Consider the following 24,923-nt stretch of genomic DNA (forward strand, 5'->3'; position numbering starts at 1 on the left):
TTTGGGAACACGCAAAAGGTCCAAAGCATCCTCAGGCAGAGGATATTGCTTATCCATGGCCTTGCTGACCTTTAATCCCAAGTCAGGGGTGTCCCATTCGCGAAATAATAAGTCTGTGACTAAAAGATGAAAAGTAAAAGACTGAGTGGGACCACGAAGATCAACCATGACAGGGTCAATTGAACCCATACGAGAATCCTCTGGCGGGGAATCAATTCCCAACTCCTCAAGAATCGCAGGAATGAGAGGAAGAAGCTCATCTTTCCTAAAGAGGTGGAACACCTTAGGATCATCACCTTCGACCACATGAGGTCCCTGAGAGGGCAAGGGATCTTGACCAGCAGCAGAATCAGGGCCCTGAGGAGGAATGTCGCTTGCTTGGGTCCCCCTGGTCTGACTCTGAGGTATCAGAAGAAGTGTCAGGTAAGAGTCGGGACACCGGAGTCCTAAGAGAGCGTTTAAGCTTGGGAAGATCCATCCCCTGCGAGGATTTGTTCCGTTTAGAAGCTGCTTTTTGAGACAAAGGTACTGAAAAAGAAATCCCCTCAGAATTCTTTTTTGAGGGCTTTCTGGCCTTATAAGCTTTATGTAAAAACATAATAAAGTCGAAAGAAAATGAAGAAGAGGATTCTGAAGTCCCCTCAGGACTCTCCTCAGCAGCAGCATCTGAATTAGCAAAACAATCACCTCCCTCGGAGGCTAATTGCTGTGGAGAAAGAGCAGGATGAGAAACCCCTCCCCCCTCCACTGTGAACAGAGCCAGAAATAGCTTCAGATGAAGCTGGAAATGGGAAGTAGGCTGCAGCAGAAAGACGCAGGCGTCCCAGTCTGACAGAGCGACGAAGAAATAACACCCCCAGCTGTCCCTGAAGATCCCTCCCCCCCTGGGGAGGCAGGAGGAGCATAGGCCATTGTGAGAAATTCTAGCCCATGCGTCTCCACACGCGCAGCAGGCCGGACCGCGCGGCATTTGTGGAAAAAAAAAAAAAAAAAAAAGAGAGCCAGCTGAGGAGAAAATGAAAGCGAAACAAAAAATCCTGCTGACCGCCCAAAGCAGCTAAAGAGGTAACGGGGAGTCTGACCGGCAAGTAAAAAGGCTATAAATAACTTTTTTTTTTTATATGACCTGAAAGAAGCTGGGTGCTCTGCTCCACAGGGTGAGTGAATCGGGCTCCCTGGTATCACCCCAAAAGCTGCAGCAAACTGAAGCCAAGGGTTCTCTGCTTGCCCTGCGCTTCCAGAAAAAAAAACTTCCTTTTTTTTTTTTTTTTTTTAAAGTAAAATAAGAAATACTTAAAAGAAAAAGATAAATTTTATGAACAAAAATATCTATTTTGTCAGGATTTTAGTCAGTTAGTTTTGAAAAATACAGACTGTAGGTTTTGCACCTCCACCATCTGCTGGAGGCAGAAAAATACTGACGTACTGTAGGTGCACCTCACGGAAGGGGCGGAGTCAGTTGGAACTTTTTCTGCCTCCATCTGCTGGTGAGTGGACAGAACCCAGAAGTCTGGACTGATCTGGGTACATACAGGGAACTTACTTCAGCCCTGGGGCTGAAGTAAGTTGCGCACGCCGGCCCACTGCCGGCACGTGATCCCCAGCACAGCAGCAAATGGCCGCTGTACCTGGAGCCTCTGACCCCACCCCTCCCTGCCCCTTTTTGCATGCATCCCGGGGCTTTACGTGAGTTGCCGGGCCTTTTGAAAATAGGCCCGGTGTGAGTAAGACCATTTTCATGCATACCCTTTTGAAAATCCAGCCCTTAGTCTTGAAAACCTCCTAGAACAAAAAACGTCCAGGGCTTGTTCAGCTTAGAGTCAAATAGGGAGAACAAAATGTCCATAAAAAAAAAAAAAAAAGTTATACTTCAGCTACTCTAAAAAATTTTTTTTGTTCACTTTTAATTTATATTGCCAGATAAACATACAGCCACTATATAAACAAACAAAAAAATCACAAAGTAAAATTTGCAATGAACACAACCACACAAAATTACACTCACGCAGAGTTATAAAACTTCCAATATAAGCCCTCCTATCTTATCATATAATATGACACTGTCACACAACACATAGGAACATTTTACCGACTTCCATTTCAATACAATGGAAAATTGAGCTGCATGCTGTAGTTGTTTTTTCAACATTTTCTGAAACTTGCCCATCATTTGATTCCCCCACAGATTCAACAAATATAACTCAGGAGTTAAAGACAGAGAATACCACATTATTTGCCCAATAAGCCTTCCAACATGTATCCAGAAGGAATGAATATATGGGCACGTCCACCTTGTATGTTAATATGTACCTGTCTGCTTGCAGTCATGCCAGCAAAGTGGAGAAGCTGCCTCAGATAACTGAGAAAGACATCGGTTATCTATAACTTCGCATTATTGGTTTCACCATCAGCTCTGCCCTCCGCACAGAGAGGACCTATGTGCTCTAGCCCATATTCTCCTCCACACTTGGTTCTCAAGCTGCAACCCCAGGTCTCTCACCCATTGTCTCAACCTGTAAGGTGGGAGCCATATCAAGATATGTCTGAATAATCGCCCAGGTACAGCAACGAGCAGGTTTTCCGTTTAGCTAAACCAGAAATGAAGGCCGCCTCAACTGAATTAGGCTGCACCCAGCTCCATCCCTCAGTTCCCAATTGGTCTAACATGCTCCTTAAATGATCTTAATAAAATTGAGACTAAGCTGGAATAACATTCCTCTTGAAGCTCCACTAAGGATTTAAGTCTATCCTCTTCAAAGAGATGGCCCAGGCAGTGTAACTCTGCCTCCCACCGTTGCTTAGCCTCATGGCTAAATGAGTGAACAGTCAGGGCTGGGTTTCTCCAGAGAGAAGAAAAAGGTCACGGATTATGACCAACCATACCCAATCCTTTATCGGGCAAGCAATGAGAGGGACAACTTTGACACGTGCATCTGCTTCCTGGCATCACAGGCGACAACGTTATGAGTGATATAAGGTCCGGCCCCTCCCCCAGATCTCTTTCTAAGGAAAACCATTGAGAAGTACTCTCTCTATATAACCAGCTGAACACCCTTACTAATATGCCCCCCCCATTCTTTGGGTCTCCACAAAGTCTGTAATTTAACCTGTGCAGGCTTACCATCCCATAGGAAATCCAAAAGCATACTATTAACCAAGGGAAAAAAAAACGCTTGGCAGAAAACAGGGCATATGTTGAAACAAAACAACAAGGGAGTACATTCATCTTTACCTCACCGATATAAAACATCCCTACCAATCCTTTAAATCTTTGAATACATGTGCATAATTAAAACTTATATAAATCACCTATATTACAAGTAACGCATATACCCAATTATTTAATATAAGACAACACCTTTTTGAAGGGAGCAAACACCCAAGGATAACCTTAGGTGTACAGCTACCAATAAGGAAACACCTCAGGACTTGTGATAATCTCTGTATCCTGCTGCTGCCCCAAATGTTGCCAATGCAGCCAGCAATTTATGACCACATCTCTTAGGATTAGCCAAAAACAGTAAAACATAGTCAGCATATAGTGATATAAGATGCTGTCTACCCCCCACACTAAAAACCTTGTATCCCCGGATCCATATGCAATTTGGCGACTAAAACTTCAATTGCTAGATCAAAAAGCAACAGAGAAAGGGGGCATCTCTGCAGAGTACCCTTCTCAATAGGGTAAAACCCCGTGAGACACCCATTAGTATGAATTCTAGCCCTAGAGTGGGACTACAATGCTCAAATTAACCCAGAAAACTAACCTGGCAAACAAAACTTTTCAAGAACAGCAAATAAAAAAAGGCCACCCAAGCCTATCAAAGGCTTTTTCAGTGTCTAGGCCCACCACCAATTCTGAGATCTTATCCCTCTTGGTCAGTGACATTATATTATAGAGTCTCCTGGTATTCTTCATTGAAGAGTGTCCCTTAATAAAGCCCATTTTGTCTCTGCCCACCAACAGTCCCTTATGCCCTTCCAGCCTCATTTGTAAAACTTTGGCCAAGAATCTTAACATCCACATTGAGCAGAGATAAAGGTCTATAGGCCTCTGTATCAAGACTGTCACACCCTGCTTTATGTAATAAAACTATTATGTCATTAGTAAGGCTGCCAGTCTGTTCTGGATGAAGTTGAAAATGATCAAACACATACTTTAAATGCCTCAACATCTCAGGTAGGAAACACTTGTAAAAACCCACCAGGTAGCCATCCAGCCCTGGACTTTTCTTACCAGGCAAATGAAGGATTGCCTCCTGTTAACTCAAGAATGGTTATAGGGGCCGCTAATTTGTCTCTCTGTACCGGAGACAAAGTAGGCAGTTGCACATTTCCCAAATAACAATCAATCCTCTCCTCTAACTACCCCATCCACAATATATATAACTGCGAAAATATTCTTTGAACCTCTCATTAATTGCAGTAATAGAATATGTTAAGGATCCAGACTGATGTATCTGATTAATTAAGGTCCCCTGATTCTTGTTCCTCAAAAGCCGAACCAACATAGCGCCTGTCTTATCCCCGTACTTATAAACAAGTTGCCTACTATTGATCTCTCCACGTCCTGCAGCTGAAAATCTTTAAGATTTGCCTCCTACTTCTTTCCAGGGCATGGTATATACAGTAGGACCCAGTATGTTTATGCTCACATTCAGATCCCACATCATTTGACCCGGCAACAAAATAGGGTTATGATCTGAAATGAATTTGGCTAAAATATCAGCCAGTCCCATCTTTACCATTAGAGATCTGGAGCATAAGAAAAAAAAATCTACTTGACTGCAAGATCTGAAGGAAGGGGAAAAACATGTGTAATCTTTTCCTGATGGATTTTGCTCCCTCCAAACATCCAAACCAAGGCATGCCATCATGTCTTTAAGCGAGTCAGCTTGACACCCTTGCTTCCCCCTTGAAGTTCTATCCATCCCAGGATCCAAACAAAGATTCCAATCCTCCCCCATGATAAGAGAATACCTCCACCACACCAAGCAATTAGTAATAAAAGTCTTTTTGACAATCATTAGGGCCATACACACTGGCCAACACAAAGTATTCCCCTGACAAAGAAAGCTCCAACAGCACATATCTCCCTTCTGGGTCCTTTAGTACCTTATGTACTCATAAAGGCAAGGATTTGTGTATAAGGACACAAACCCCCCCTGGCTTTTAGAAGTAAAGGAGGCATATTCAACACAGCCTACTTAATCTCTCACCAACTTAAGAGTGTTCCACATCAGAGAGACCGCCCGTGCACCTTTCTTTTTAAGATAACCTAGAATCTGGTGTTTTTTCATTGGGGACCCTATTCTTCTCATACTAAGAAGAATTAGCCATAATTTAAAAAACTCAACCACATACCTCAGCTCTGCTCTTACGAGAACAAATGGCTTTTGTGTTTGTTCGGCATATTTTGAGAAAACCACCCCCCAACACAACTTCCTCAAAGAGACCACCACCCACACCAGCTCAAACAACATCCCCCTCTAAATTCAAGGGGCAGCAACATCCAGGCACCCAATGTGTAGCAATCCAGTGCATACTACCTCCACCTTCCAATTCCAACCCCCCCTTCCCCCCCAAAACAGAGAAAACCGAACAGGTGTGAGACTCCCCGAGACTTGTCTACTTCTCCTTCAGTCAACCCACCACCCCCTTCCGACCCTCTTCATTCTTGAATCTCCAAGCAATCAGTGAATCTATCAAATCTTGCCACAGTCCCAAGCCTCTCTTGATTTTCCAGGTACTGCCTTCAACATGGCAGTAAGAAGCTGGAAGTTGATGCCAGATGATAACTTCCTCCTCTTCTGCTAAACCGCCACATCAAAGAGAAGACCCGGAAAAAACGTACATCTGTAGGACTATGAGCAGGAAAAAATACCATACACAATCTTGGCCTCCAGCACCTCCATAGTGCACCCACTCACCTCTTCTCATAAAACCCATTCAGCCCCCTCTTCCTCCTGACCCCATCCCTGTTAAATGTATAAAGCCAACACAGATTAACATAAACAGCCCAAACTCCAGCATATATGAAGCAGCAAACAAGAAATACAGGGTGGCCCATGGAAAAGTAGCCTGCTGCCAATGCACTGGTATTGGAGGCGGGCTACTCTGTATAAGCTTGCTAACTTATAATGAAACAGCAAGTGCCCTAAAAGGACACTTAGAAAATAAAAAAGGATATCAGGCATCCAAAGGATTTAAGAAGCTGCCTTGGGAATGGCTATGCTAATCTTCTGCACAAATGCCTGAGCTGCCTTTATAGACTCAAACACAGACATCTTGCCCTCATGAGTCAAACTGAGTTGCGCAAGATAAATGTAGCGCATAGGCCAAACATTTGCTCTTCAAGTCGCATTTGATCTTAGCGAACTCCACGCAGCTGAATAGTCATGAAAAATAAATATGTGCTGTCCCATATATTTCAGGTCTTTCACCTGCTGGCTGACCTCTACCAGCTGACATTTATTCCGGAAGTTATGCACCCAGAGGATCACGGCACGAGGCCTACCATTCACCTTTGAATAAGAGATTCAACAGTGTTGGCAACCATGTAGCGATTAAAGCCACTGTATCAGCTCTTTTTGTGTGCTCCATCAGGCCAATAATTCTAAGATTATTGCGCCAGCTCCTATTCTCAAGGCATATCTAATCTGCTCATTTTTTATGCAATACAGCAGAACCTACCCAATTTCAAGTTTTTACTCTTGCATCTGGAGATCCTCTGTTTTTATCCCTTACTTTCTTGAATTCTGTTGCTGTTTTGGCTTCCACTGGGAGCCTGTTCCATGTATCCACCATCCTTTCTGTGAAGAAATATTTTTCTTTCGATAAACAGGCTGAATTAGCCATAATGCATGAGTGATGTCACCTGGCAGCACGTAACAGACTTATCTCTCTTAGCTAGTAGAGATTTGAACTCTACTGAGCATGCGCAGGAGTTTCCTCATGAACTGCCTCATTCGTTTTTGTCTGAAGACAGTATGGATGTGTACTTTGCTCTTCATTCTCTAAATTTCCAACTTTTCTTGTTACCTCGCTACCTCGGCATCCCCACAACAGTACTTTTAACTGCTACTTAAAAGAAAAAAAAAAAAGAAAGACTTTTAGTGAATGTCAAAAGCCTCCTAGATTAGATATGCCTTGTGTTCCTTATCTGCCATCACCTACTGTGTTTCTATGTCTAAGATGCTTAGTTTTAGCGGAAGGAAAATCATGTCAAACAAATGTGATCAATTTTTTTTTATTATGTGACCAAAGAACTAGATAAGGGGTGAGCTTTGGATGTGGTAAAATTTAGATTTCAGTAAGACCTTTGACAATGTTTCACATTTATTTATTTAAAATTATTTCTAGACCGCCTATACAGTAGTGTAAGATCTAAGCGGTTTACAAAAAATAAATATAAAATACAATAGGTATTAAGAGAAAAGAATAAATAATATTAAGTGATAAAACAACAAGTTAAAGAATAAAATAAATTGTACATATTAGAAATATAAGGGCGGTAGAAAGGTAAAATAAATCAATCATTGCATGTTAAGAAAATAATAGCAGTATGAAGGTTAGCATAATTTAGGAACAATCAGTGTTTAAAATGGAAGTTAGTGTTTAAAATGGAAGTTAGTGTTTAAAAAGGTTATGGCTTTATAGGGATTGTATTAAAAACAGAAGAACATAAATATGTTTTTAGTGCTTTTTTGAATTCTTTACTGTTTGACAGTAGTCGAAGTGAATCTGGAAGGGAGTTCCATAAAAGGGTGCCTGCAACTGAAAAAGCACGTTTTCTCATTGGATCTAGTCTTGCCATTTTGACTGTAGGGACTTCCAGGAGACATTTACCTTGTGAACGGAGTTTTTTGAGCAGGTTAATAAAGGCTGAGAGTGGAACAGAGCCAAATAGATGAGGGGGTTGTAGATAAGATTATGAACAATTGAAGAATAGCGGTAATATGGTCACTGCGTTTTGTATTCTGAATTGTAGCAGAGTGCAGTATCATGAAGACCAACATACAGAGAATTACAGTAGTCTATTCCAGTTAGAATTAAGGCTTGAAGAACAGTATGAAAGTCTATAGGGTATAGCAAAGGTTTTAGTTTAAAAAAAAATTATTTATTTTTTTTTACTACTGTAGAAAACTACTGTAGAAATATTTTTTGACATAGATAAGAGCAGCCTATGGAAGGACCTTAGGATGATGAACTGCATTAGAAACTGGTAGTAAGGTTATACAGTGGACTGCCACAGGTGTTAGCCTGTGGCATGCCATATATGATATTGCATGGGGGCTGGCAGAAAAGATATCACTTTTTGTAGCTGATGACATCTGTATTTATTTGTATTTTTTGGTCACTTACTGCCTAGGCTCTAAGCAACTGATACATTTCATATGTACATAATCATATATATTATAAAATCAAACCAGACAAAAACAAGTAGACATTTCAACATAAAACAGTTAAAATAACTAAAAATGAAAACAAAGAGCATAAAACATTCTGACAGTGGCTCTTGAAGGAAGGCACCACTGTAACCCTGAAAACAAATCCAAAAAATCCCTACTGGGAACCCTTCACCACTAGAATATTTCATTTCCTTGAAATAGAACATGTTAAAGCCAATGGCTCACCTCTCTTCTTGTCCACTTTCTTAGCTTCTGCTTTCTTTCCTTCCTCTTTCGCATGCCTATGAAAAAAAAAAAGTTTCTAACTTGATGAGTATAGGAAAATTGGTTCTTACCTGCTAATTTTCATTCCTGTAGTACCAAAGATCAGTCAAGACTCCTGGGTTTTGCCTCCCTGTCAGCAGATGGAGACAGAGAAAGTTTCATAGATACTGTACATAATGCAGTGTGCCACCTGCAGGCCCTCAGTGTTGACCTGTACCCAAGATTACAGCAACAACACATTTCTAAGCAAACTCCTTTCCCTCCAATGAGCTGGAAGAAGGTGAAGTTGCTCAAAAAGACAATGGAAAACTTGTTTCCCAAATTTAATATAAGCGATCAGCATTGAAAACCTCCAACTCCGCACTATATACAAAAGCAACAGTATGAGCGGTGGACTCTCCTCCCTCCCAGTAAATGGGTGAATCTCTGGACTGATCTGTGGTAGTACAGGAATGAAAATTAGCAGGCAAGAACCAAATTTTCCTTTCCTTGTATGTACCCAGATCAGTCCAGACTCCTGGGATGTATCTAAGTTCCTCTTAACTCGAGTGGGACCTGGAGAATTCCGCTCGTAGAACACTCTCACCAAAGCACATGGAAGCTGGAGCCCCAACATCCAAGCGATAAGGACTAGCAAAAGAGTGGAACAACTTCCCAGTAGCCACCCAACAAATTTCATGTGGAGACACCTGTGGTGACTCAGCCCAGGAAGTTGCCTGAGAACACGTCAAGTGTGCCCCTAAAACCCCAGCAGCGGATGCCCTTTAGAAATGTAAGTAGACTCGATCACTTGCTTCAGCCACCGCACAATTGTAGCCTTAGACACCTTACTTCCTTTCTTTGGACCACTCCATAGTACAAAGAGATGATCCGATCTACGGAAATCTTAAATGACTTTTAGATGCTCAATAACACATGCCTTCCATCTAAGAGCCTAAGCTCCCCCACATGAGGCATAGAGGAATCCAAATCTGGAAAACTGGAAGCTCCACTATCTAAGAAGGAACGCAGAGATTATCTCAGGCAGAAAAGAAGGCACCATGCATAAAGATACCCCCAAATCAGACATGTGTAGAAAGGGATCTCGACAAGACAGTGCCTAGAGCTCCGAAAATCTCCTGGCTGAACAAATAGCCACCAAGAAAACCACATTAAGAGTCAAGTCTTTAACCGTAGCTCTCTTTAGTGGTTCAAACCGAGCTTCACACAATCCTCCACATTCAGATTCTAAGACAGACAAATGTTCCACAACTGAGGAAGCAAGTTCTTAGCTCCTCGAAGGAACTGTATAACATCCGGATGTCTGGACAGAGGATACTCTTGCACCTTACTCAGGAGACAACCCAGTGTCTCAACCTAGACTCACAGAGAGTTAAAGGCCAGTCCTTTGACCAGAACCTTTCTGTAGAAAAGCCAAAATATGTGACATCATAGCCTGAGCAGGCTGAGGTTGCACTCTGTCAACAGCAGACCAGGACTTTAAGATCCTCCAAATTTGCACATATATCAAGGATGTAGAAGGTCGCCTAGCCTGCAATAAACTGGAAATAACAGATTTAGAATATCCCTTCCCAGAAGCGAATCCGCGAGACAGAAGTGAGCCACGTGAACTGAAAATATTAGCCCTGGTGGAAAAGAGTTGACCGATGTCCGAACCTCAGGGGCCCGTCTATGGCCATGTTGATCAGATCTGGGAAGCATAGTTCATTTGGCCACTCTGGAGCTATCAGGATAATGTTGCCTGGATGGTTCTCTATCCACCATAATTCCAGAGGCCATTGAGGGAAGACAAAGAAGAATCCCTGGAGTCCTCGGCAGCCTCAGAGCTCCGATTCCTTCCGTACCGTGTTCTGTTTAGCGGCTGTAAAAACGCAACGCCTTTGTTTTCTCTTTGGTCAGGATACCCCCATCTTTTGTGAATGAGACTCATTGCTGCCTCAGACAGCTCCTATTCCCCGGGGTCTAACTTTCTCCAACTGAGAAAACCCACCTGAACCTTGTTCACTCTGATGTCGTGAGATGCTGCCAGCCGCTCCAAGTGTTGCTCTGCCCAGAGAATGAACTCCCAGGCCTATCGAGCCACTGCCTGCTTCTTGGTTCCGATCTGATGATTGATGAAGGCCACTGTCATTGCATCGTCTGACAGAATCCTTACTGGATGGCCGTGTAACCATGGCAGACAGACAAGCAATGCGAAATGCACCACTCTCATCTCTATCGATTGATAAACCATGAAGCCTACTGTTTGGACCGCTGGCCCTGCGCCGACTGATCTTGCCATACCAACCTCCACCTGGAGAGGCTTGCATCGGTGGTGACTGTTACCCAATTCAGAACCTCTAATTCCGCACCACGCTCAAGATTGGTGCGAGTAAAGCACTATGAAAGACTGTACCTGGCTTCCCCCTCTAACGGAAGAGGAAGATTAAACTCTTCTAATAATGGATTCCAGCAGGAAAGAAGAGCCCCCTGCAGAGGCCGCATATGCACGAACACCCAATGCATTAATTCCAATGTCGATGCCATGGAACCCAGGACCTGTAATTAGTCCCAGACCCTGGGAACCAAAAGCTCTAGCAGAAGCCTATTCTGTCTGCAATTTCAGCAATCTCTCTCCGTGAGAAATACTCTATGTGTTGAACTGAGCTCCCAGATACTCCAGAGTTTGAAAGAGGACTAACTAAATGGCTCGTTGCTAGGTTCATCACCCATTATAGACTTCAAGCGCATCAGTACCTTTTGTACAGATTGTCGCCAGAGGTCTTCTGATTTCACACGAATGAGCCAGCTGTCCAGAAAGAGATGCACCAACACACCTCCTTTTGCGATGCGCCCCCCCCCCCCCATTACCTTGTTGAAGGACTCGAAACCGAAAATATTTCTGTACGACCATGAACTTCAGGAATCTCTGGTGCTCTGGCCTGATGGCTACGTGCAGATACACCTCTGTCAAGGTGAGAGATGCCAAGAACTCCGCCTTGTGTACCGCCGCTATGATGGATCTCAGCGTTTCCATGCGGAAACAGGGAATCTTGAGAGCCTTATTTACCTTTTTTAAATCCACTATCTCTTGAATTGGATACAGTGGGGAAGAAACAGAGCACAACTTAAAATTTACCTTCGGCCACACTAAGTATGTTCAGGGTCTGAGCCAACAAACTAAGCAAGTCATCTCTGTGAAAAAAGAAAAAATATGAGCAGAGTCCAAAATGGCTCTCAATCATATGCAATTTCTCCCTCCTGCTCATGATGCACATCTCCTTCAACATTACCAGGGATATCCTCCCTGGTCCTTCAGCAACAAAAATTAGCAGGTAAGAACCAAATTTTCCTTTCTTGCTCATACCCCAGATCAGTCCAGATAAGTGGGATGTACCACAGCACCCCTACACTGGGCAGCCCCCAAAAGACTCCCCTCTCAACACATTTTCGCCAAAGGTTGGCTCTCCTGGAGCCTAAACATCTAAATGGTAAAGGCAAGATAAAGTGTGAAGAGAAGACCACGTCACCGCTCTACAAATCTCCTGCAGCGACACTAACTGACACTTTGTCAACGACACTGCCTGCGCTCTAGTAGAGTGTGCACGCAACCCCTCTAGAATTCTTCTCCCCTTACAAAGGTAGGCCAAAACAATAGCTTCCTTCAGCCAACGCACTATCGTGCCCTTGGAGGCCTTGTGTCCATTTCTGGTACCTTCAAATAATACAAACAAATGATCCAACCACCGAAAACTGTTTGTGACCTTTGCCTCCAGCGACTCAGCAGACCAATTCGGGAAGTCAGGAGCTCCAGTCTGATTCAGGTGAAACGATGATACCACCTGTAATAGGAAAGAAGGTACAGTGCGCAAAGATACCCCCCCCTAGGCTGAAATCTTCAGAAATGATTCCCTACAGAACAAAGCCTGTAGTTCCAAGATCCTTCTGAACAAACAAATCGCCACCAAAAATACCACCTTCAGCATGAGGTCCTTTAACAATGCCTTCCAAAACGGCTCAAAATGGAGGCCCACAAAGCACCCGCAAGACCAAGTTTAAACTCCATGCTGGACCCAATCTATGCACTGGCGGCCGCAGATGCTCGACCCCTTCAAAATCCTCACAACATCAGGATGTGAGGCCTACAACCTTTTGCCTGGAGTATACCTCAGACAACCCAAGACTTCCACCTGAACTAGCGAGGAATTGTAAACTAAGCCCTTGAAAATCACAAGCTCAGAGTATCTTTTTTGTCACAAGCATTTGCACACAAAAGTCAAGATGCGAGACAAAAGTAATCCACCTGATCCGAGAAAATAGGACCTTGCCTTAACAGCCCCTGCAAATGAACCAATCTCAGGGACCCTGCAGTGGTAAAGGCCGATGAAACTACTCTGACAATGGATTCCAGGTCGACAGCAATGCCTCCTGTAGAGGGTGCATGTGGGCACAAGCCTATGGCACCAAATTCAACATAGATGCCACTGAACTCAGGACCTGAAGATAATCCAAAGCCCTGGGCACTGGCATCTGCAAAACCTGCACCACCTGAGATTGTAACTTTCAAAGCCTCTCCGAGGTGAGAAACATTCTGCCAAGCTGAGTATCTAACTTCACCCCCAAGGATTACATTATCTGGATAGGGCTCAGCTGACTTCACCAAATTCATTACCCAGCTCAAGGACTACTACATATCCATCACCTTGCGCGTAGACTTCCGGCATACCTCCTCCGATTTCCCTTGGATAAACCAGTCATCTGGATAAGTATTAACTAGGATCCCTTCCCTGCGAAGAGCTGCTGCCATCAGCACCACCTTTGTGAACATGCGAGGTGCAATTGCTAAACAGAAAGGGAGGGCCCGAAACTGTAAAAGTTACCCCAGAATCATAACACAAAGAATCCTTGATGTTCTTCCCGAAGAGGTATGTGCAGATAGGTTTCCGCCAAAGTCCAGAGAGGACCGAAAACCTCCACTCGACAAACTGCTGCTATCACCGTCAGCAATGTTTCCATACGGAAAAATGGGGAACTCGTAGTATCATAATTCATCTTTTGCAGATGGAGGATGGGATGAAAGGCTCCTTCCTTTTTTGGCACAAAAAAAAAAAAAAAAAATCGAGTACCTCCCAAGACCATGCTCTCTGGCTGCTACTGGTACTATCATGCCAGCAACTGAAGGTGACAATGTGTCCTGAATTGCCGCTTGCTCACCTCGGACTCTGCAATTTGACACCACAAAAGCTTCCGTGATGAGGCAAAAAAATTCTAAAGCATAGCCGTCCCTTATTACCTTTAGGACCCATTGGTCCGAGGTAATCCTGGTTCACTCTTCGTAAAAGTGTGATAGATGGCCTTCCACTGCCATCTCGAGAGAATGGACCAGCCTGACTTCATTATGAAGCCTTACCACTGCTGGCCCCCTGGTCAGATCCCTCACAGGGAAGTCTACGGGCACCTCGAAAGGACTGCTGCCTACTGAAACCCTGGATCTACACCGAAGACAGTGCAAAACCCTTATTGGGATGAAAAACGCCACATCTCCCGAAACGTAGAGCGAGGCGGAAAAGACTTCCTGTCATCTTATCCTCTGGCAGCTTATTCTCTTTAGATTCCCCCAAAACCTTCATCAACTGTTTCAGGTCCTCCCCGAACAACAATTTTCCTTCCTTTGAAGGGAAGATTACAGAACTGAGACTTGGACCATATATCAGCTGACCAATTTTGCAACCACAGTAGACATTGCACAGAGACCACCGCGATTATATTCCTGGCTGAAGTCCAGCTCAAGTCATAAAGCACATCAGCCTCATATGCAATCCTGGCCTCCACTTGAGTTGCCTGGCTATTAAGACCTCACCAAACAAACATCACATATACATGGAAACATCTATTAATTCTTATTTGTGAATAGAGACCTCATATAATGTTGGAGAGTTTATATTCTGACTCTCGTTCTCAAATGTGTGGTTATTTAATGTAATCACCTCTACAAAATAAGCACAATGGCTGACTATATTTTCCTTTTATAATCATTGGTCTCCATTTCACAGACTTATGTGAGCTTATTTCGTTTTTTCTAGTAATTTTTTTTTTTTCATTTTTTTCATTTTAGTCAGTGACAAGCTTAACTGCATATTTTGATTTTGCTCCAATTTTTTCTTTCACCCATCTCAATTGTGCTTCAGTTTCCAAATGAGATCCTCCGTTTTGTTTTCCCCAGGCTTTTTAAACCTACTACAGAATCCACCTCCAGCCAATTACAGATCTCACCGGGTCCACTGTTTCAACCAATAGCAAACCTTGAAAAATGTAATGTCAAATTAGTGTCATCCAATCTACGGACTCGTTCATACCTGTCGGACTCTGGGAAGACAATCCGAATATCCACCTTTGCTCACAGTAATTTAATTGTGAATGAAAATAACCTCCCTGCTCAGAACACACTATTTATTTATTTATTTATTTTTAGATTTTTATATACCGGTGTTCCTATATGAAATAAAGATCACATCGGTTTACATTGAAACAGAACATGAAAATTGCCAAAAGGCATTACATAGAACAAGGTTATGAAACTTGGAACAGTGTACATAAGTTCAAAATTTAACAATAACGTTGTAACATTGATGACCAAAAGATAAAGGAGAAAAAAAAAAAAAAAAAAAAAGACTTAAACAATTAAGTTGACAGGTCTTATTGAGCATAAAAATTATAACGTATAAGTGAGAAAGTCTCAAGTGTCCTGCAGCAAGAGATTAGATACCGAAGTAGGTAGTGGTATGGAAAATGGGGGTTTGTGAAGAAGATATGTTCTTGCTGGTTGGAGGGGAAAAAATGATGATCATGGTCCTGGAAAAGCTTGGCTAAAGAGCCAGGTTTTAAGTTTTTCTTTGAATGAAGAGTGGCAGAACTCAAGCCGAATGTCTGGTGGGAGCGCATTCCATTGAATGGGGCCTGCTGTAGATATGGCACGTTTATGATGCGAGGATTTTGTTGAAGGTACATAGAGTGTGCCTTTATATGCTCCTCTGATGGGTCTAGAGGAGGAGTGAGGGCGTAGTTGGTTACATAATTGAAGAGGAGAGATATTGTGAATGGATTTATGAATTACGGTGAGTACTTTATATAGGATCCTTTGCTTTATAGGCAGCCAGTGGAGGAGCTTGAGAATGGGGGTGATGTGATCTTTTTTATTCGTATTGGTAAGGATTCTGGCTGCAGAGTTCTGTAGCATTTGGAGGGGTTTGATGGATGAATATGGAAGGCCAAAGAGAAGCGAATTGCAATAGTCGACTTTTGATAGAATAATGGCTTGTAGGACGATCCGAAAATCGTTGAAATAAAGAAGAGGCTTCAATTTTTTTAAGACTTGTAACTTATAAAAACAGTCTTTGGTGGTTGTGCTTATGAATTTTTTAAAATTGAGCTGATTGTCTAGCATGATACCTAGATCTCGAACATGTGGTGAGTGATTTAATATGGGAGTGGATGAGTTGAGTAGGTCAGCTGGGTTTAGAAGTTTGATGTTGATGTCTTGATTGATGATTAGGATCTCAGTTTTGTTGTTGTTAAGAATGAGGCAAAGGCTGGAGAGAAGATGATTGATCTGTTGCAAACAATTGTTCCAGTGAGCCAAGGTTTTTTGTAAGGATTCTGAGATTGGGATGAGTATCTGGATGTCATCCGCGTAGAGATAATGAGTTAGGTTTAGTTTAGTAAGTAGATGACATAGAGGTAAGAGGTAAATGTTGAAGAGGGTAGGGGAAAGGGAGGAACCCTGAGGGACCCCCCGGTTGGAAGGGATCGGTTGTGATTCTTTGTTGTTAATCTTTACTTTGAATTGTCTATTTGCTAGGAAGGATTTGAACCAGCTGAAGACTGTTCCTTTAATGCCTATATCTGCCAGACATTTTAATAGAGATGAATGGTTGACAGTGTCAAAGGCTGCAGAGAGATCTAGTAGTATCAAAAGATGTGGTTGTTTTTTGTCCATATTAGATAGAATAGAATCGGTAAGAGAGATAAGGAGAGATTCAGTGCTTAACGATTTCCGAAAGCCATACTGGGAAGATACAAGAATGTTGTTTTCTTCCAAATATTCAGATAGTTGTTTATTGACTATCTTTTCCATAATTTTGGCGATCAATGGCAGATTAGCTATTGGGCGGAAGTTAGCTGGATCTGTGGTTGGAAGGTTAGGTTTTTTAAGTAGAGGTTTGAGAATGGCTAATTTAAGTTGGTCAGGAACTAGACCCTGGGAGAGAGAGCAGTTAATGATGTCTGCAATTGGTTTTGATATGGAGTTTCTTATTGCGATGAGAAGGTTAGTAGGAATTGTGTCTAAGGGATGAGATGACGGTTTCATTTTTTTAAGTATGTTTTCTATCTCAAGTGCTGAAGTGGTCTCGAAAGTTTCCAGCGTTGTATTTAGTTGAGGTGAGGTAATGTGAGGGAAAGGGGGATATGAAAAAGATGATGAGAAAGAGATAGTCAGTTTGTCAATTTTATCCTTAAAGTATTCTGCTAGTTCTGATGCTTTGTTGAGTGCTTGATCATCAGGAATGGTAGGAGGTGATGGTTTAGTGAGAGCTGAAACGTAGGAGAAAAGTGCTTTTGAATCAAATATGAAATGATGTATTTTTTTTTGAGAAAAAATCTCTCTTTGTTCTCAGTATGGTGATCCTATAAGCATTGAGGGAGGTTTTATAAATAGCTAATGTTGTGGGGGATGGGTTTCTCCTCCAAGTGTGTTCTTTATTTCTTAGCTCTTGTTTAAGCAGCTTCAGTTCTGGGGTGAACCAGGGTTTCCTGTTGTCTGGCGAAGGTTGTACTACTTTTGTGATGGAAGGGCAGGTAATGTCTGCGATCTTTTTGGTGATGTTGCACCATGAGGTGGTGGCTGTAGATGCGTTGGAGAGATCGAGATGTGATAATTCATTAGTGAACTGATTGATGAGAAGGTCTGTAGAACAAGGTTTCCTGAATTGAATAGTGTTTTTTGGGAACGAAAGTGGAGGATGTTGTGAAAGCTTGAAGGTCGTGTTGATGATTTGATGGTCCGACCAAGGGACAGGTGAACATGTGATTGTATTTGTGTTTGAGATGCACTGATTAATGAAAATAAGGTCTAAAGTGTGACCTGCTTTGTGGGTAGGGGCTTTTATAATTTGTGTGAAGCCCATGTAGTTGAGAGCCGAGAGTAGGGTAACACAATTTGGGGATTGTGGTGAAGCATCGACATGTAAGTTGAAATCACCCAGTAAGATGGCAGGTTTGTCTGGGTTGAAGTATTTGGCAGAGAGTTCAATGACTGGTGAAGGGTCAGAATCTAAAGATCCTGGTGGAGCGTAGATTAGGCCAATTTGTAAATGATCAGATTTAAAGAAAGAGAGCTCTAATTTTGATGTGGTATATGAATGTTGTAAAGATATTCTTAGACCTTTCTTGGCTGCGAGAAGCAGACCTCTTCCCTTTCTTTTGGTTCTAGGTATGGAGAAAAAATCATAAAGCTGAGTTGGTAGTTGATTTAACAGAGCTAAATCTGAAGGTTTAAACCACGTTTCTGTGATTGCACAGATATCTGGGTTTACTTCAGTAAGGTAGTCGTTTAAGATATGAGTTTTTTTTTAAAGTGATTGAGCATTGAATAGAGTAAGAGATAACAGAGAAAGGCCGAGGAATTGTGTGATTGGTGAAATCATTATTGGAATTAGCCTTTGATGACGGTTGTAGTGTTGTGGGAGAGGCTTAGTTTGATGTTTACGTTGATTCTTGATGATTGGTATGGAGTATTCGCCATGGCAAACATGGTGATGTATAGAGATAGGGAAACCAAGAAGCATGTTGATCTGTTTGTGTGGTATAGAGAGAATATTAGAGGCTTACTCGAGTGCTCCAAAGAAGATGAAGATTCAAGGGCCAGTAAACTGGCTTATTATTGACCCGAAGCTGGCTTTAGGATCAGGGAACACTATCTGTTGAGGTTCCAGGGTTTGTGGAGATTTTGGATTACAATTTCAATTTGTTTTCCTGTTGATGAATAAAGCTTGGGATCTATTCTCGTCTCCCTTACACGAATCAGCTGACTTGAATCTTGTTGCCAATGTAATTTATAGATTTAAAGATGATATGCTGAATTCTAATCAAGGTATGAAAGGAGAATTAAGCAGATAATGAAAAAGAGTATGATCTCAGGGGCTGCACGAAGGGGCGCACAAAGGGGCAAGCCCCTTTGTCGCGCGCCTTTGGCGCGCGACGCCGGAGAGATGTCAAATTTAAAATCCCTCTCGTCTCCCCGATTGGATGGTAAGTCTGGAGGGAGGGACTTAGCTGTTGTGCTGTGATGCTGTCTGTACGATCGCAGATCAGGCTCGCCGGGGGGAAGGGAACAAAAAGGCCTTACCCCGACGGGTCTGGGCGCCGATCGCGCAGGCCTTCCTCTTGCAGCGGCAGCAGAAGCGGTAGCGTCAGCAGCAGCGGCGGCCTCAGGTTGTTATTGTCAGCGGCGCCGGAGAGAGGTGAAATTTAAAATCCCTCTCGTCTCCCCGATTGGATGGTAAGTCTGGAGGGAGGGACTTAGCTGTTGTGCTGTGATGCTGTCTGTGCGATCGCAGATCAGGCTCGCCGGGGGGAAGGGAACAAAAAGGCCTTATTTGGTCTAAAATAGTCCATTTTAAATGCTGGAATGTATGTGAGTTTTGAATACAGTGTTTTACCATCGGAGCTTCAACATTCGCTGTGTGGATGAGACTTCTGTGTTCCCTTAAGCGTACCTTTATTTGTCTGCTAGTACGTCCTACATAAATGGAAGGACAAGGACATTGTATTAAGTAAACCACATTAGTTGATTCACAATGTGTTGCCCTTTTTTTTGTGTATTGTTCCCCTGTTATTGGGTGTTGCCATGAATTGTCTAATCGCTTGTGTGCACATATCGCAATTACCACAGATTTCATGATTACCTAGTCTGAATCCTGGGTCCGTTGTATGTACTGTGGCTTGTACAACCTGGTCCCTAATATTTCTACTCCTCCTATAGGAAAAAAAGTGGTAAATCTGAAAAAATGCCTGTATGTAATTGTAGAATGTGCCAATGGCGTCTTATACTCTCAGCAATTAAATGTGATTTATCCAAGTGTTGTAACACGCAGACTTCTGTGGCAATATTACGTCTGGACTGATATTCCAAAAGGGTGGAACGGTGTGAGTACCTTGCCCATTTGTATGCTTTCCGAATCACTGCATATGGATATCCTCTTTCAAAAAATCTTAATGCCAGATCGTATGCTTGCACTTTAAATTCCCTGTCAGTCGAACATATTCTCCGCAGCCTAAAAAACTGGCCTTAATGTGGTCTGACATTTTTCAATAATCTGATTCAAATGTTCCACTGAAAAATCTTTAAGCATTTGTTCTTGAAACTCTGTGATACGGGCTGTGGTTTCTTCAATGGAGATCTTTCTGCGTTCTACAATTAATGCCATTAGGTCAATGGAGCATTTATTCAATATTGATACCCATTTAGCTACAAAGGATTCGTCTTCCTGAAACACTAATGGTGATTTATTTATACATTGTCCCCGTGGTATGATTTGCTGTTGAAGATATTGGATGAGTGTGGCCGAATGTAACTCCGATCTAACACTGAAGCACGACTGAGATGGGTGACAGAAAAAATTGGAGCAAAATCAAAATATGCAGTTAATGCCCCTGACGAAGTATCCATCGAAACACGAGCTGTGTCAGGCAGGATATTTAGAGCCGCTCCTCGAGCGTTTAACCGCTCAGAAAAGACCATAAAACGATGTGTCTTTTGCTTCTCACTGGCTAAAATGAAATAAATAAATAAATAATATATATATTATTATTATTACTACTAAAAAAGTGAAAAAGCGAAATAAGCTCACATAAGTCTGTGAAATGGAGACCAATGATTATAAAAGGAAAATATAATCAGCCATTGTGACTATTTTGTAGTGCTGATTACATTAAATAACCACACATTTGAGAACGAGAGTCAGAATATAAACTCTCTTCAACATTATAAGAAGTCTCTATTCACAAATAAGAATTAATAGATGTTTCCATGTATATGTGATGTTTGGTGACATATTAAGTGATTACATCATATTGGCAGTTTAAGTGATATATAATTGGCTATTAACAACAGCATCTGCTGAAGATTTCTCCTGAGACTTCTGTTCCCATCATAAACAGGTCCTCTGCATCAGATTTCCACACACTGCTCACAGGCTCAGCGCCGAGACTTCAAACATCCTCTCCCAATGAATCTCTAGCTTACAGTCCTGCGCGTCCTTTAACGCTGCCAAACCCACAACCAGAATGGTCAACTTGTTAGTGACCACGAGACAGAGGCATGCTCCTTCAGCAATACCAGCAGCTGAAGGATATTCTCCATGAGGGGATACAATTTTGCTTTGGCTCTAGTCACCTTGGGACTCGCCTCCGGAAAGTCCCATTCCTAGTTCACCAGCTTCTTGATCCTTTTAAGGAGAGGATAGGCTTTCGGTGGGCCCCAGAATCCAACTAACACCAGATCCACCCCTTAAATTGTCAGACTCCTCCTGGATCGCCTTAATACCCAGTTCCCGCTGAACATGAAAAATAAGGGGCCTCAACTCCTCCTTACAGAACAGACAAACCATCCGTGGATCATCTCCCACCATTATCGGAACCTATTCTGGATCAGCCTGATCGACATCCACCAGGAAATCTGCTGGGTCATCCAGATCCACCCCCAAGACCATCTTCTGGGTTCATTCAGGTCCAAATCATCTGAGCTGCCAGACCCCTCAGGATAGTCCAGGTCCAGCCAGCGAAGGAGGTTCCCCGACCCCCCCCCCCCACCCCCCACCGGCTAAGGAGCTCCATGGCCTCTTTGCAGCAAGACAAGATGGCTGACAGAAATGCCCTTTTATATAACCAGTGCTTTTCCTGGTTAAAAAGGCCTTATGCATAAGCAAGACAAATTCTGAGGAAATTCCACGTCATCTCCTCCCTTCCCCTGACAGGATTGCCGGAGACAACAGGAGAGGGTAGTCCCTAGGCTCCTGGGAGTCCATCACCTTCCGAGCTGTAGCCCTTCTCCTGCGTGACAGGCTGTTTAGGCTCCCAGTATTGATCATGACAGGGCCTTGGGAACCTGTGGCTCTCCTACCAGCCTCATTTCCCACCCCCCTAGGGCCCCTCCCCTCCAGAAATGAATCACAGCATAGCACTGATGCATTCAGCTGTCCCTGAGCTAGGCTGCTGGCCTGACAAGCTTTCCTGCACTGGGAAACCGCTGTTGGCGCCATCTTGTCTTCATGTGGCTCAGTCTGCTGCAGAGGAACAGAAGCCGCATGATCGCGGCATGCAGGAGAGGAGGGGAACACTGCCCAATGCAGCCTCCAGCTCCCCGAGCAGCCCAAAGCTGCAAACAGAGGAGCTATACTGCTCCCTTCCCCATGCCTTGGCTTTCCCTGACCAGAAACAGCCCAAGTGGTTGCTGCTGAAAGAGAAATTCAAAGAGAAACAAGTTAACACTTGTTTTCTTTAAAGAAATAGCAGCCACAGCAAAGGAAGAAATTCAAGCACAAAAAGGAATACTTTCCCTTTACTGGCAACAAGTCTGGGAAGGAGCCTTCAGGAGATAAGAGGGAATCAGGACCCTGACTGTCAGACCCCTGGATCTGCTGTGGGCTAAAGCTGATCAGAGATTACCAACCCCCCCGCTCGCCTAGCTCTACCTGAGGGATGGCCCACGAAGGAACCTAACACCTCAGGGAGCATCTTCTAACTTCTCTTGTTCTGTTCCTTCTTTCTTTTTTTCTTAATTGCAGGGTTGCACCTCTACCATCTGCTGGAGAAAGAAATACCAAAGGATTACAGGTGGCACTCTCGGTTATGTAGCAGGGTTGCAAAGTTTTTAGTTCTCTGCCTCCATCTGCTGGTAGGGATGCAAAACCCCACTTGTCTGGCTTGATCTGGGGTACGAACAGGAACCCCACTGCTGCATACATTCCTCCTACTAGTTCCATTTTCTCTTTTTTTATTTTATTTTTACTCTCTGAAAACAAATAGAGATTCATAGAAACCAATACTTTTCTTTGGTGTAGATGTTCCCGTTTCAGGAGTGCAGCCTGTATGGCAGATCAGAAAAGAGCCATACAAGTGGTTATGTCCATGAAATTCCTCCAAACTTTAGCAATCCAGCACAGAATAAACCGTATAAAAGGGATACTTCCCTACTCCACTGGGCTTGCAGTGCAATACTACCAGCAGGTTCCACCACTGTCTTGTGGGGCATGAGGGACCTGGACCATCAGATGTGCACCACATGGACCTCCGGACCGAGCTATCAGAAGGGTCACCAACCTCCTGCTCGCCCCCCTCAAAGCAGGGGGGATGGCCCCACCAAGACTTCACAACTCCCTGGGAGGATCCAGAAATCTTGTCTTTTAATCTATTTTTTTTCTCTCTTTCTCCAGATTGCAGGTTTTACACCATCTACCATCTTCTGGAGTCAGAGAAATATCGAGGGACTGCAGGTGGCACACTAGGTTATGTACCGTGTTTCCCCGAAAATAAGACATCCCCCGAAAATAAGACCTAGTAGAGGTTTTGCAAAATTGCTAAATATAAGACCTCCCCTGAAAGTAAGCCATCCCTTGTAAACAGGGCGGATTTTCCTATCGGGGGATTGGGCTTCCCCCGGTGGGCCGCTCAATCCTGTGACGTGATTTTGTTGTTGTTTTTTTTTTTAAATAAAGTTTACAAAGTATTAGGGGGCGACGCGAGCAGTGGTATCCCGAGGGGAGCCAATGCCCCCGGGCGCAAGGAAGCTCATGCGGCCGCTGAGCAGCGACACGCAGATCGGCAGGCCGTGGTGGAGATCACGTCACCATGGCCCGAAGAAAACGATCGCATTGAAATGCGCTGATGCTCCTCCTCTTTCCTGCCTGTGCGGCCCCGGAAGTAAATGTTGCCGGAGCCGCGTGGGCAGGAAGGAGGAAGAGCATCAGCACGTGCAGAAGAGGAGCCGCTGCGAATCCCAAGTCACAGCGACCCAAGAAGAGGAAGAGGCCCGGTAGCAGGGCCGGAGAAGAGGAAGAGGCCCGGTAGCAGGGCTGCTGTGGCCCGAGAAGTTCAGGGCCGCTGCAGATGTGGCGACCCGCGAAGAGGAGGCCCAGAGGTGAGAGAGAGGCTGAGGGTCTGTAGAGGGTGTGTGCGTGCGTGTATGAGATGAATTGAGAGATTGTGTGTGAGTGAGGATCTGAATGTTTGCAGAGGCAGCATGTGAGAGCCTCTGTGTGTGTGTGTGTGAGAGAGACAGCGTGTGACGGTGAGAGCCTATGCTTGAGCAAGACAGCATGTGGGAGTGAGAGAGAGCCTGTGTTGTGAGAGAATCAGACAGCATGTGCCAGTGAGAGACTGTGTGTATGAATGATTGTATGAGAGACAGCATGAGGGAGAGCCTGTGTGTGTGTGTGTGTGTGTGTGTGAGAGAAATGCATGTGAGAATGAGAACCTGACTGTGTTTGAGGGAAGAATATGGAGAGAAAAGAAATACGGAAGAAAAAAGGACAATATAAAAGGAATTGGCAAAAAAATAAGAAAGGGAAGGTGGAAAAAAAAAAGCCTGTGACCAACCGATTAGAAAACTAAGATCAGCCAGCAAAGGTAAAAAAAATAAATAAATTACTTTTTAGTGATTGGCACATGTAATCTTTGGGAATGTGCAAGAATAGCACTCGCTCTATGCGGATCTCACAATGTACGAGATCAGCATGGAGAAAGTGGAAGCCCACGGGGCCTGCACAGAGGAGGCAGCAGAATGGGCTTCAGTGTCAGTAGCAGCAATCGGCGCCTCCCCAATAGCCATGTGGCAGCAGTGACAGTGGCAGCAAGATTACTGACATCTGGGGATGGTGGCAGTACCAGTCGGGGGACCCCTTCCAAGCAGTGTGCAGAGGTTCAAAAGCAGCAGAGTCAGCCCAAGCTGACTACCATGAATGCTGCACACTCTTACCTCTCTCTGACAGCACACTGGTGGGACATGGCTGAGGCAGGGGCAGCCAGCAGCTCAACGGTATTAGACATCCCCTGAAAATAAGGCCTAGTGCATCTTTGGTAGCAAAAATTAATATAAGACACTGTCTTATTTTCGGGGAAACAGGGTACAGTGTCAGTGAAACTTTCTCTATCTCCATCCGCTGGCAGGAAGACAAAACCCAGGAGTCTGGACTGATCTGGGAATGTATAAGG

General features: G+C 43.7%; 1 protein-coding gene across 4 annotated transcripts in view; it reads right to left on the reverse strand.

Moving 5' to 3' along the window:
* Window positions 1–24,923, reverse strand: part of PSIP1 (PC4 and SFRS1 interacting protein 1) — a 249,383-nt gene that overhangs the window by 64,912 nt on the left and 159,548 nt on the right. For all 4 annotated transcript variants that reach the window (XM_029605901.1, XM_029605884.1, XM_029605894.1 and 1 more), the window contains exon 12: window positions 8,637–8,692. In XM_029605901.1, coding sequence (XP_029461761.1) covers window positions 8,637–8,692 — 56 coding nt within the window. The remainder of the gene's footprint in view (window positions 1–8,636; window positions 8,693–24,923) is intronic.

Source organism: Rhinatrema bivittatum, chromosome 1 (genome assembly GCF_901001135.1).
Source record: "Rhinatrema bivittatum chromosome 1, aRhiBiv1.1, whole genome shotgun sequence".
Lineage (NCBI taxonomy): Eukaryota > Metazoa > Chordata > Amphibia > Gymnophiona > Rhinatrematidae > Rhinatrema > Rhinatrema bivittatum.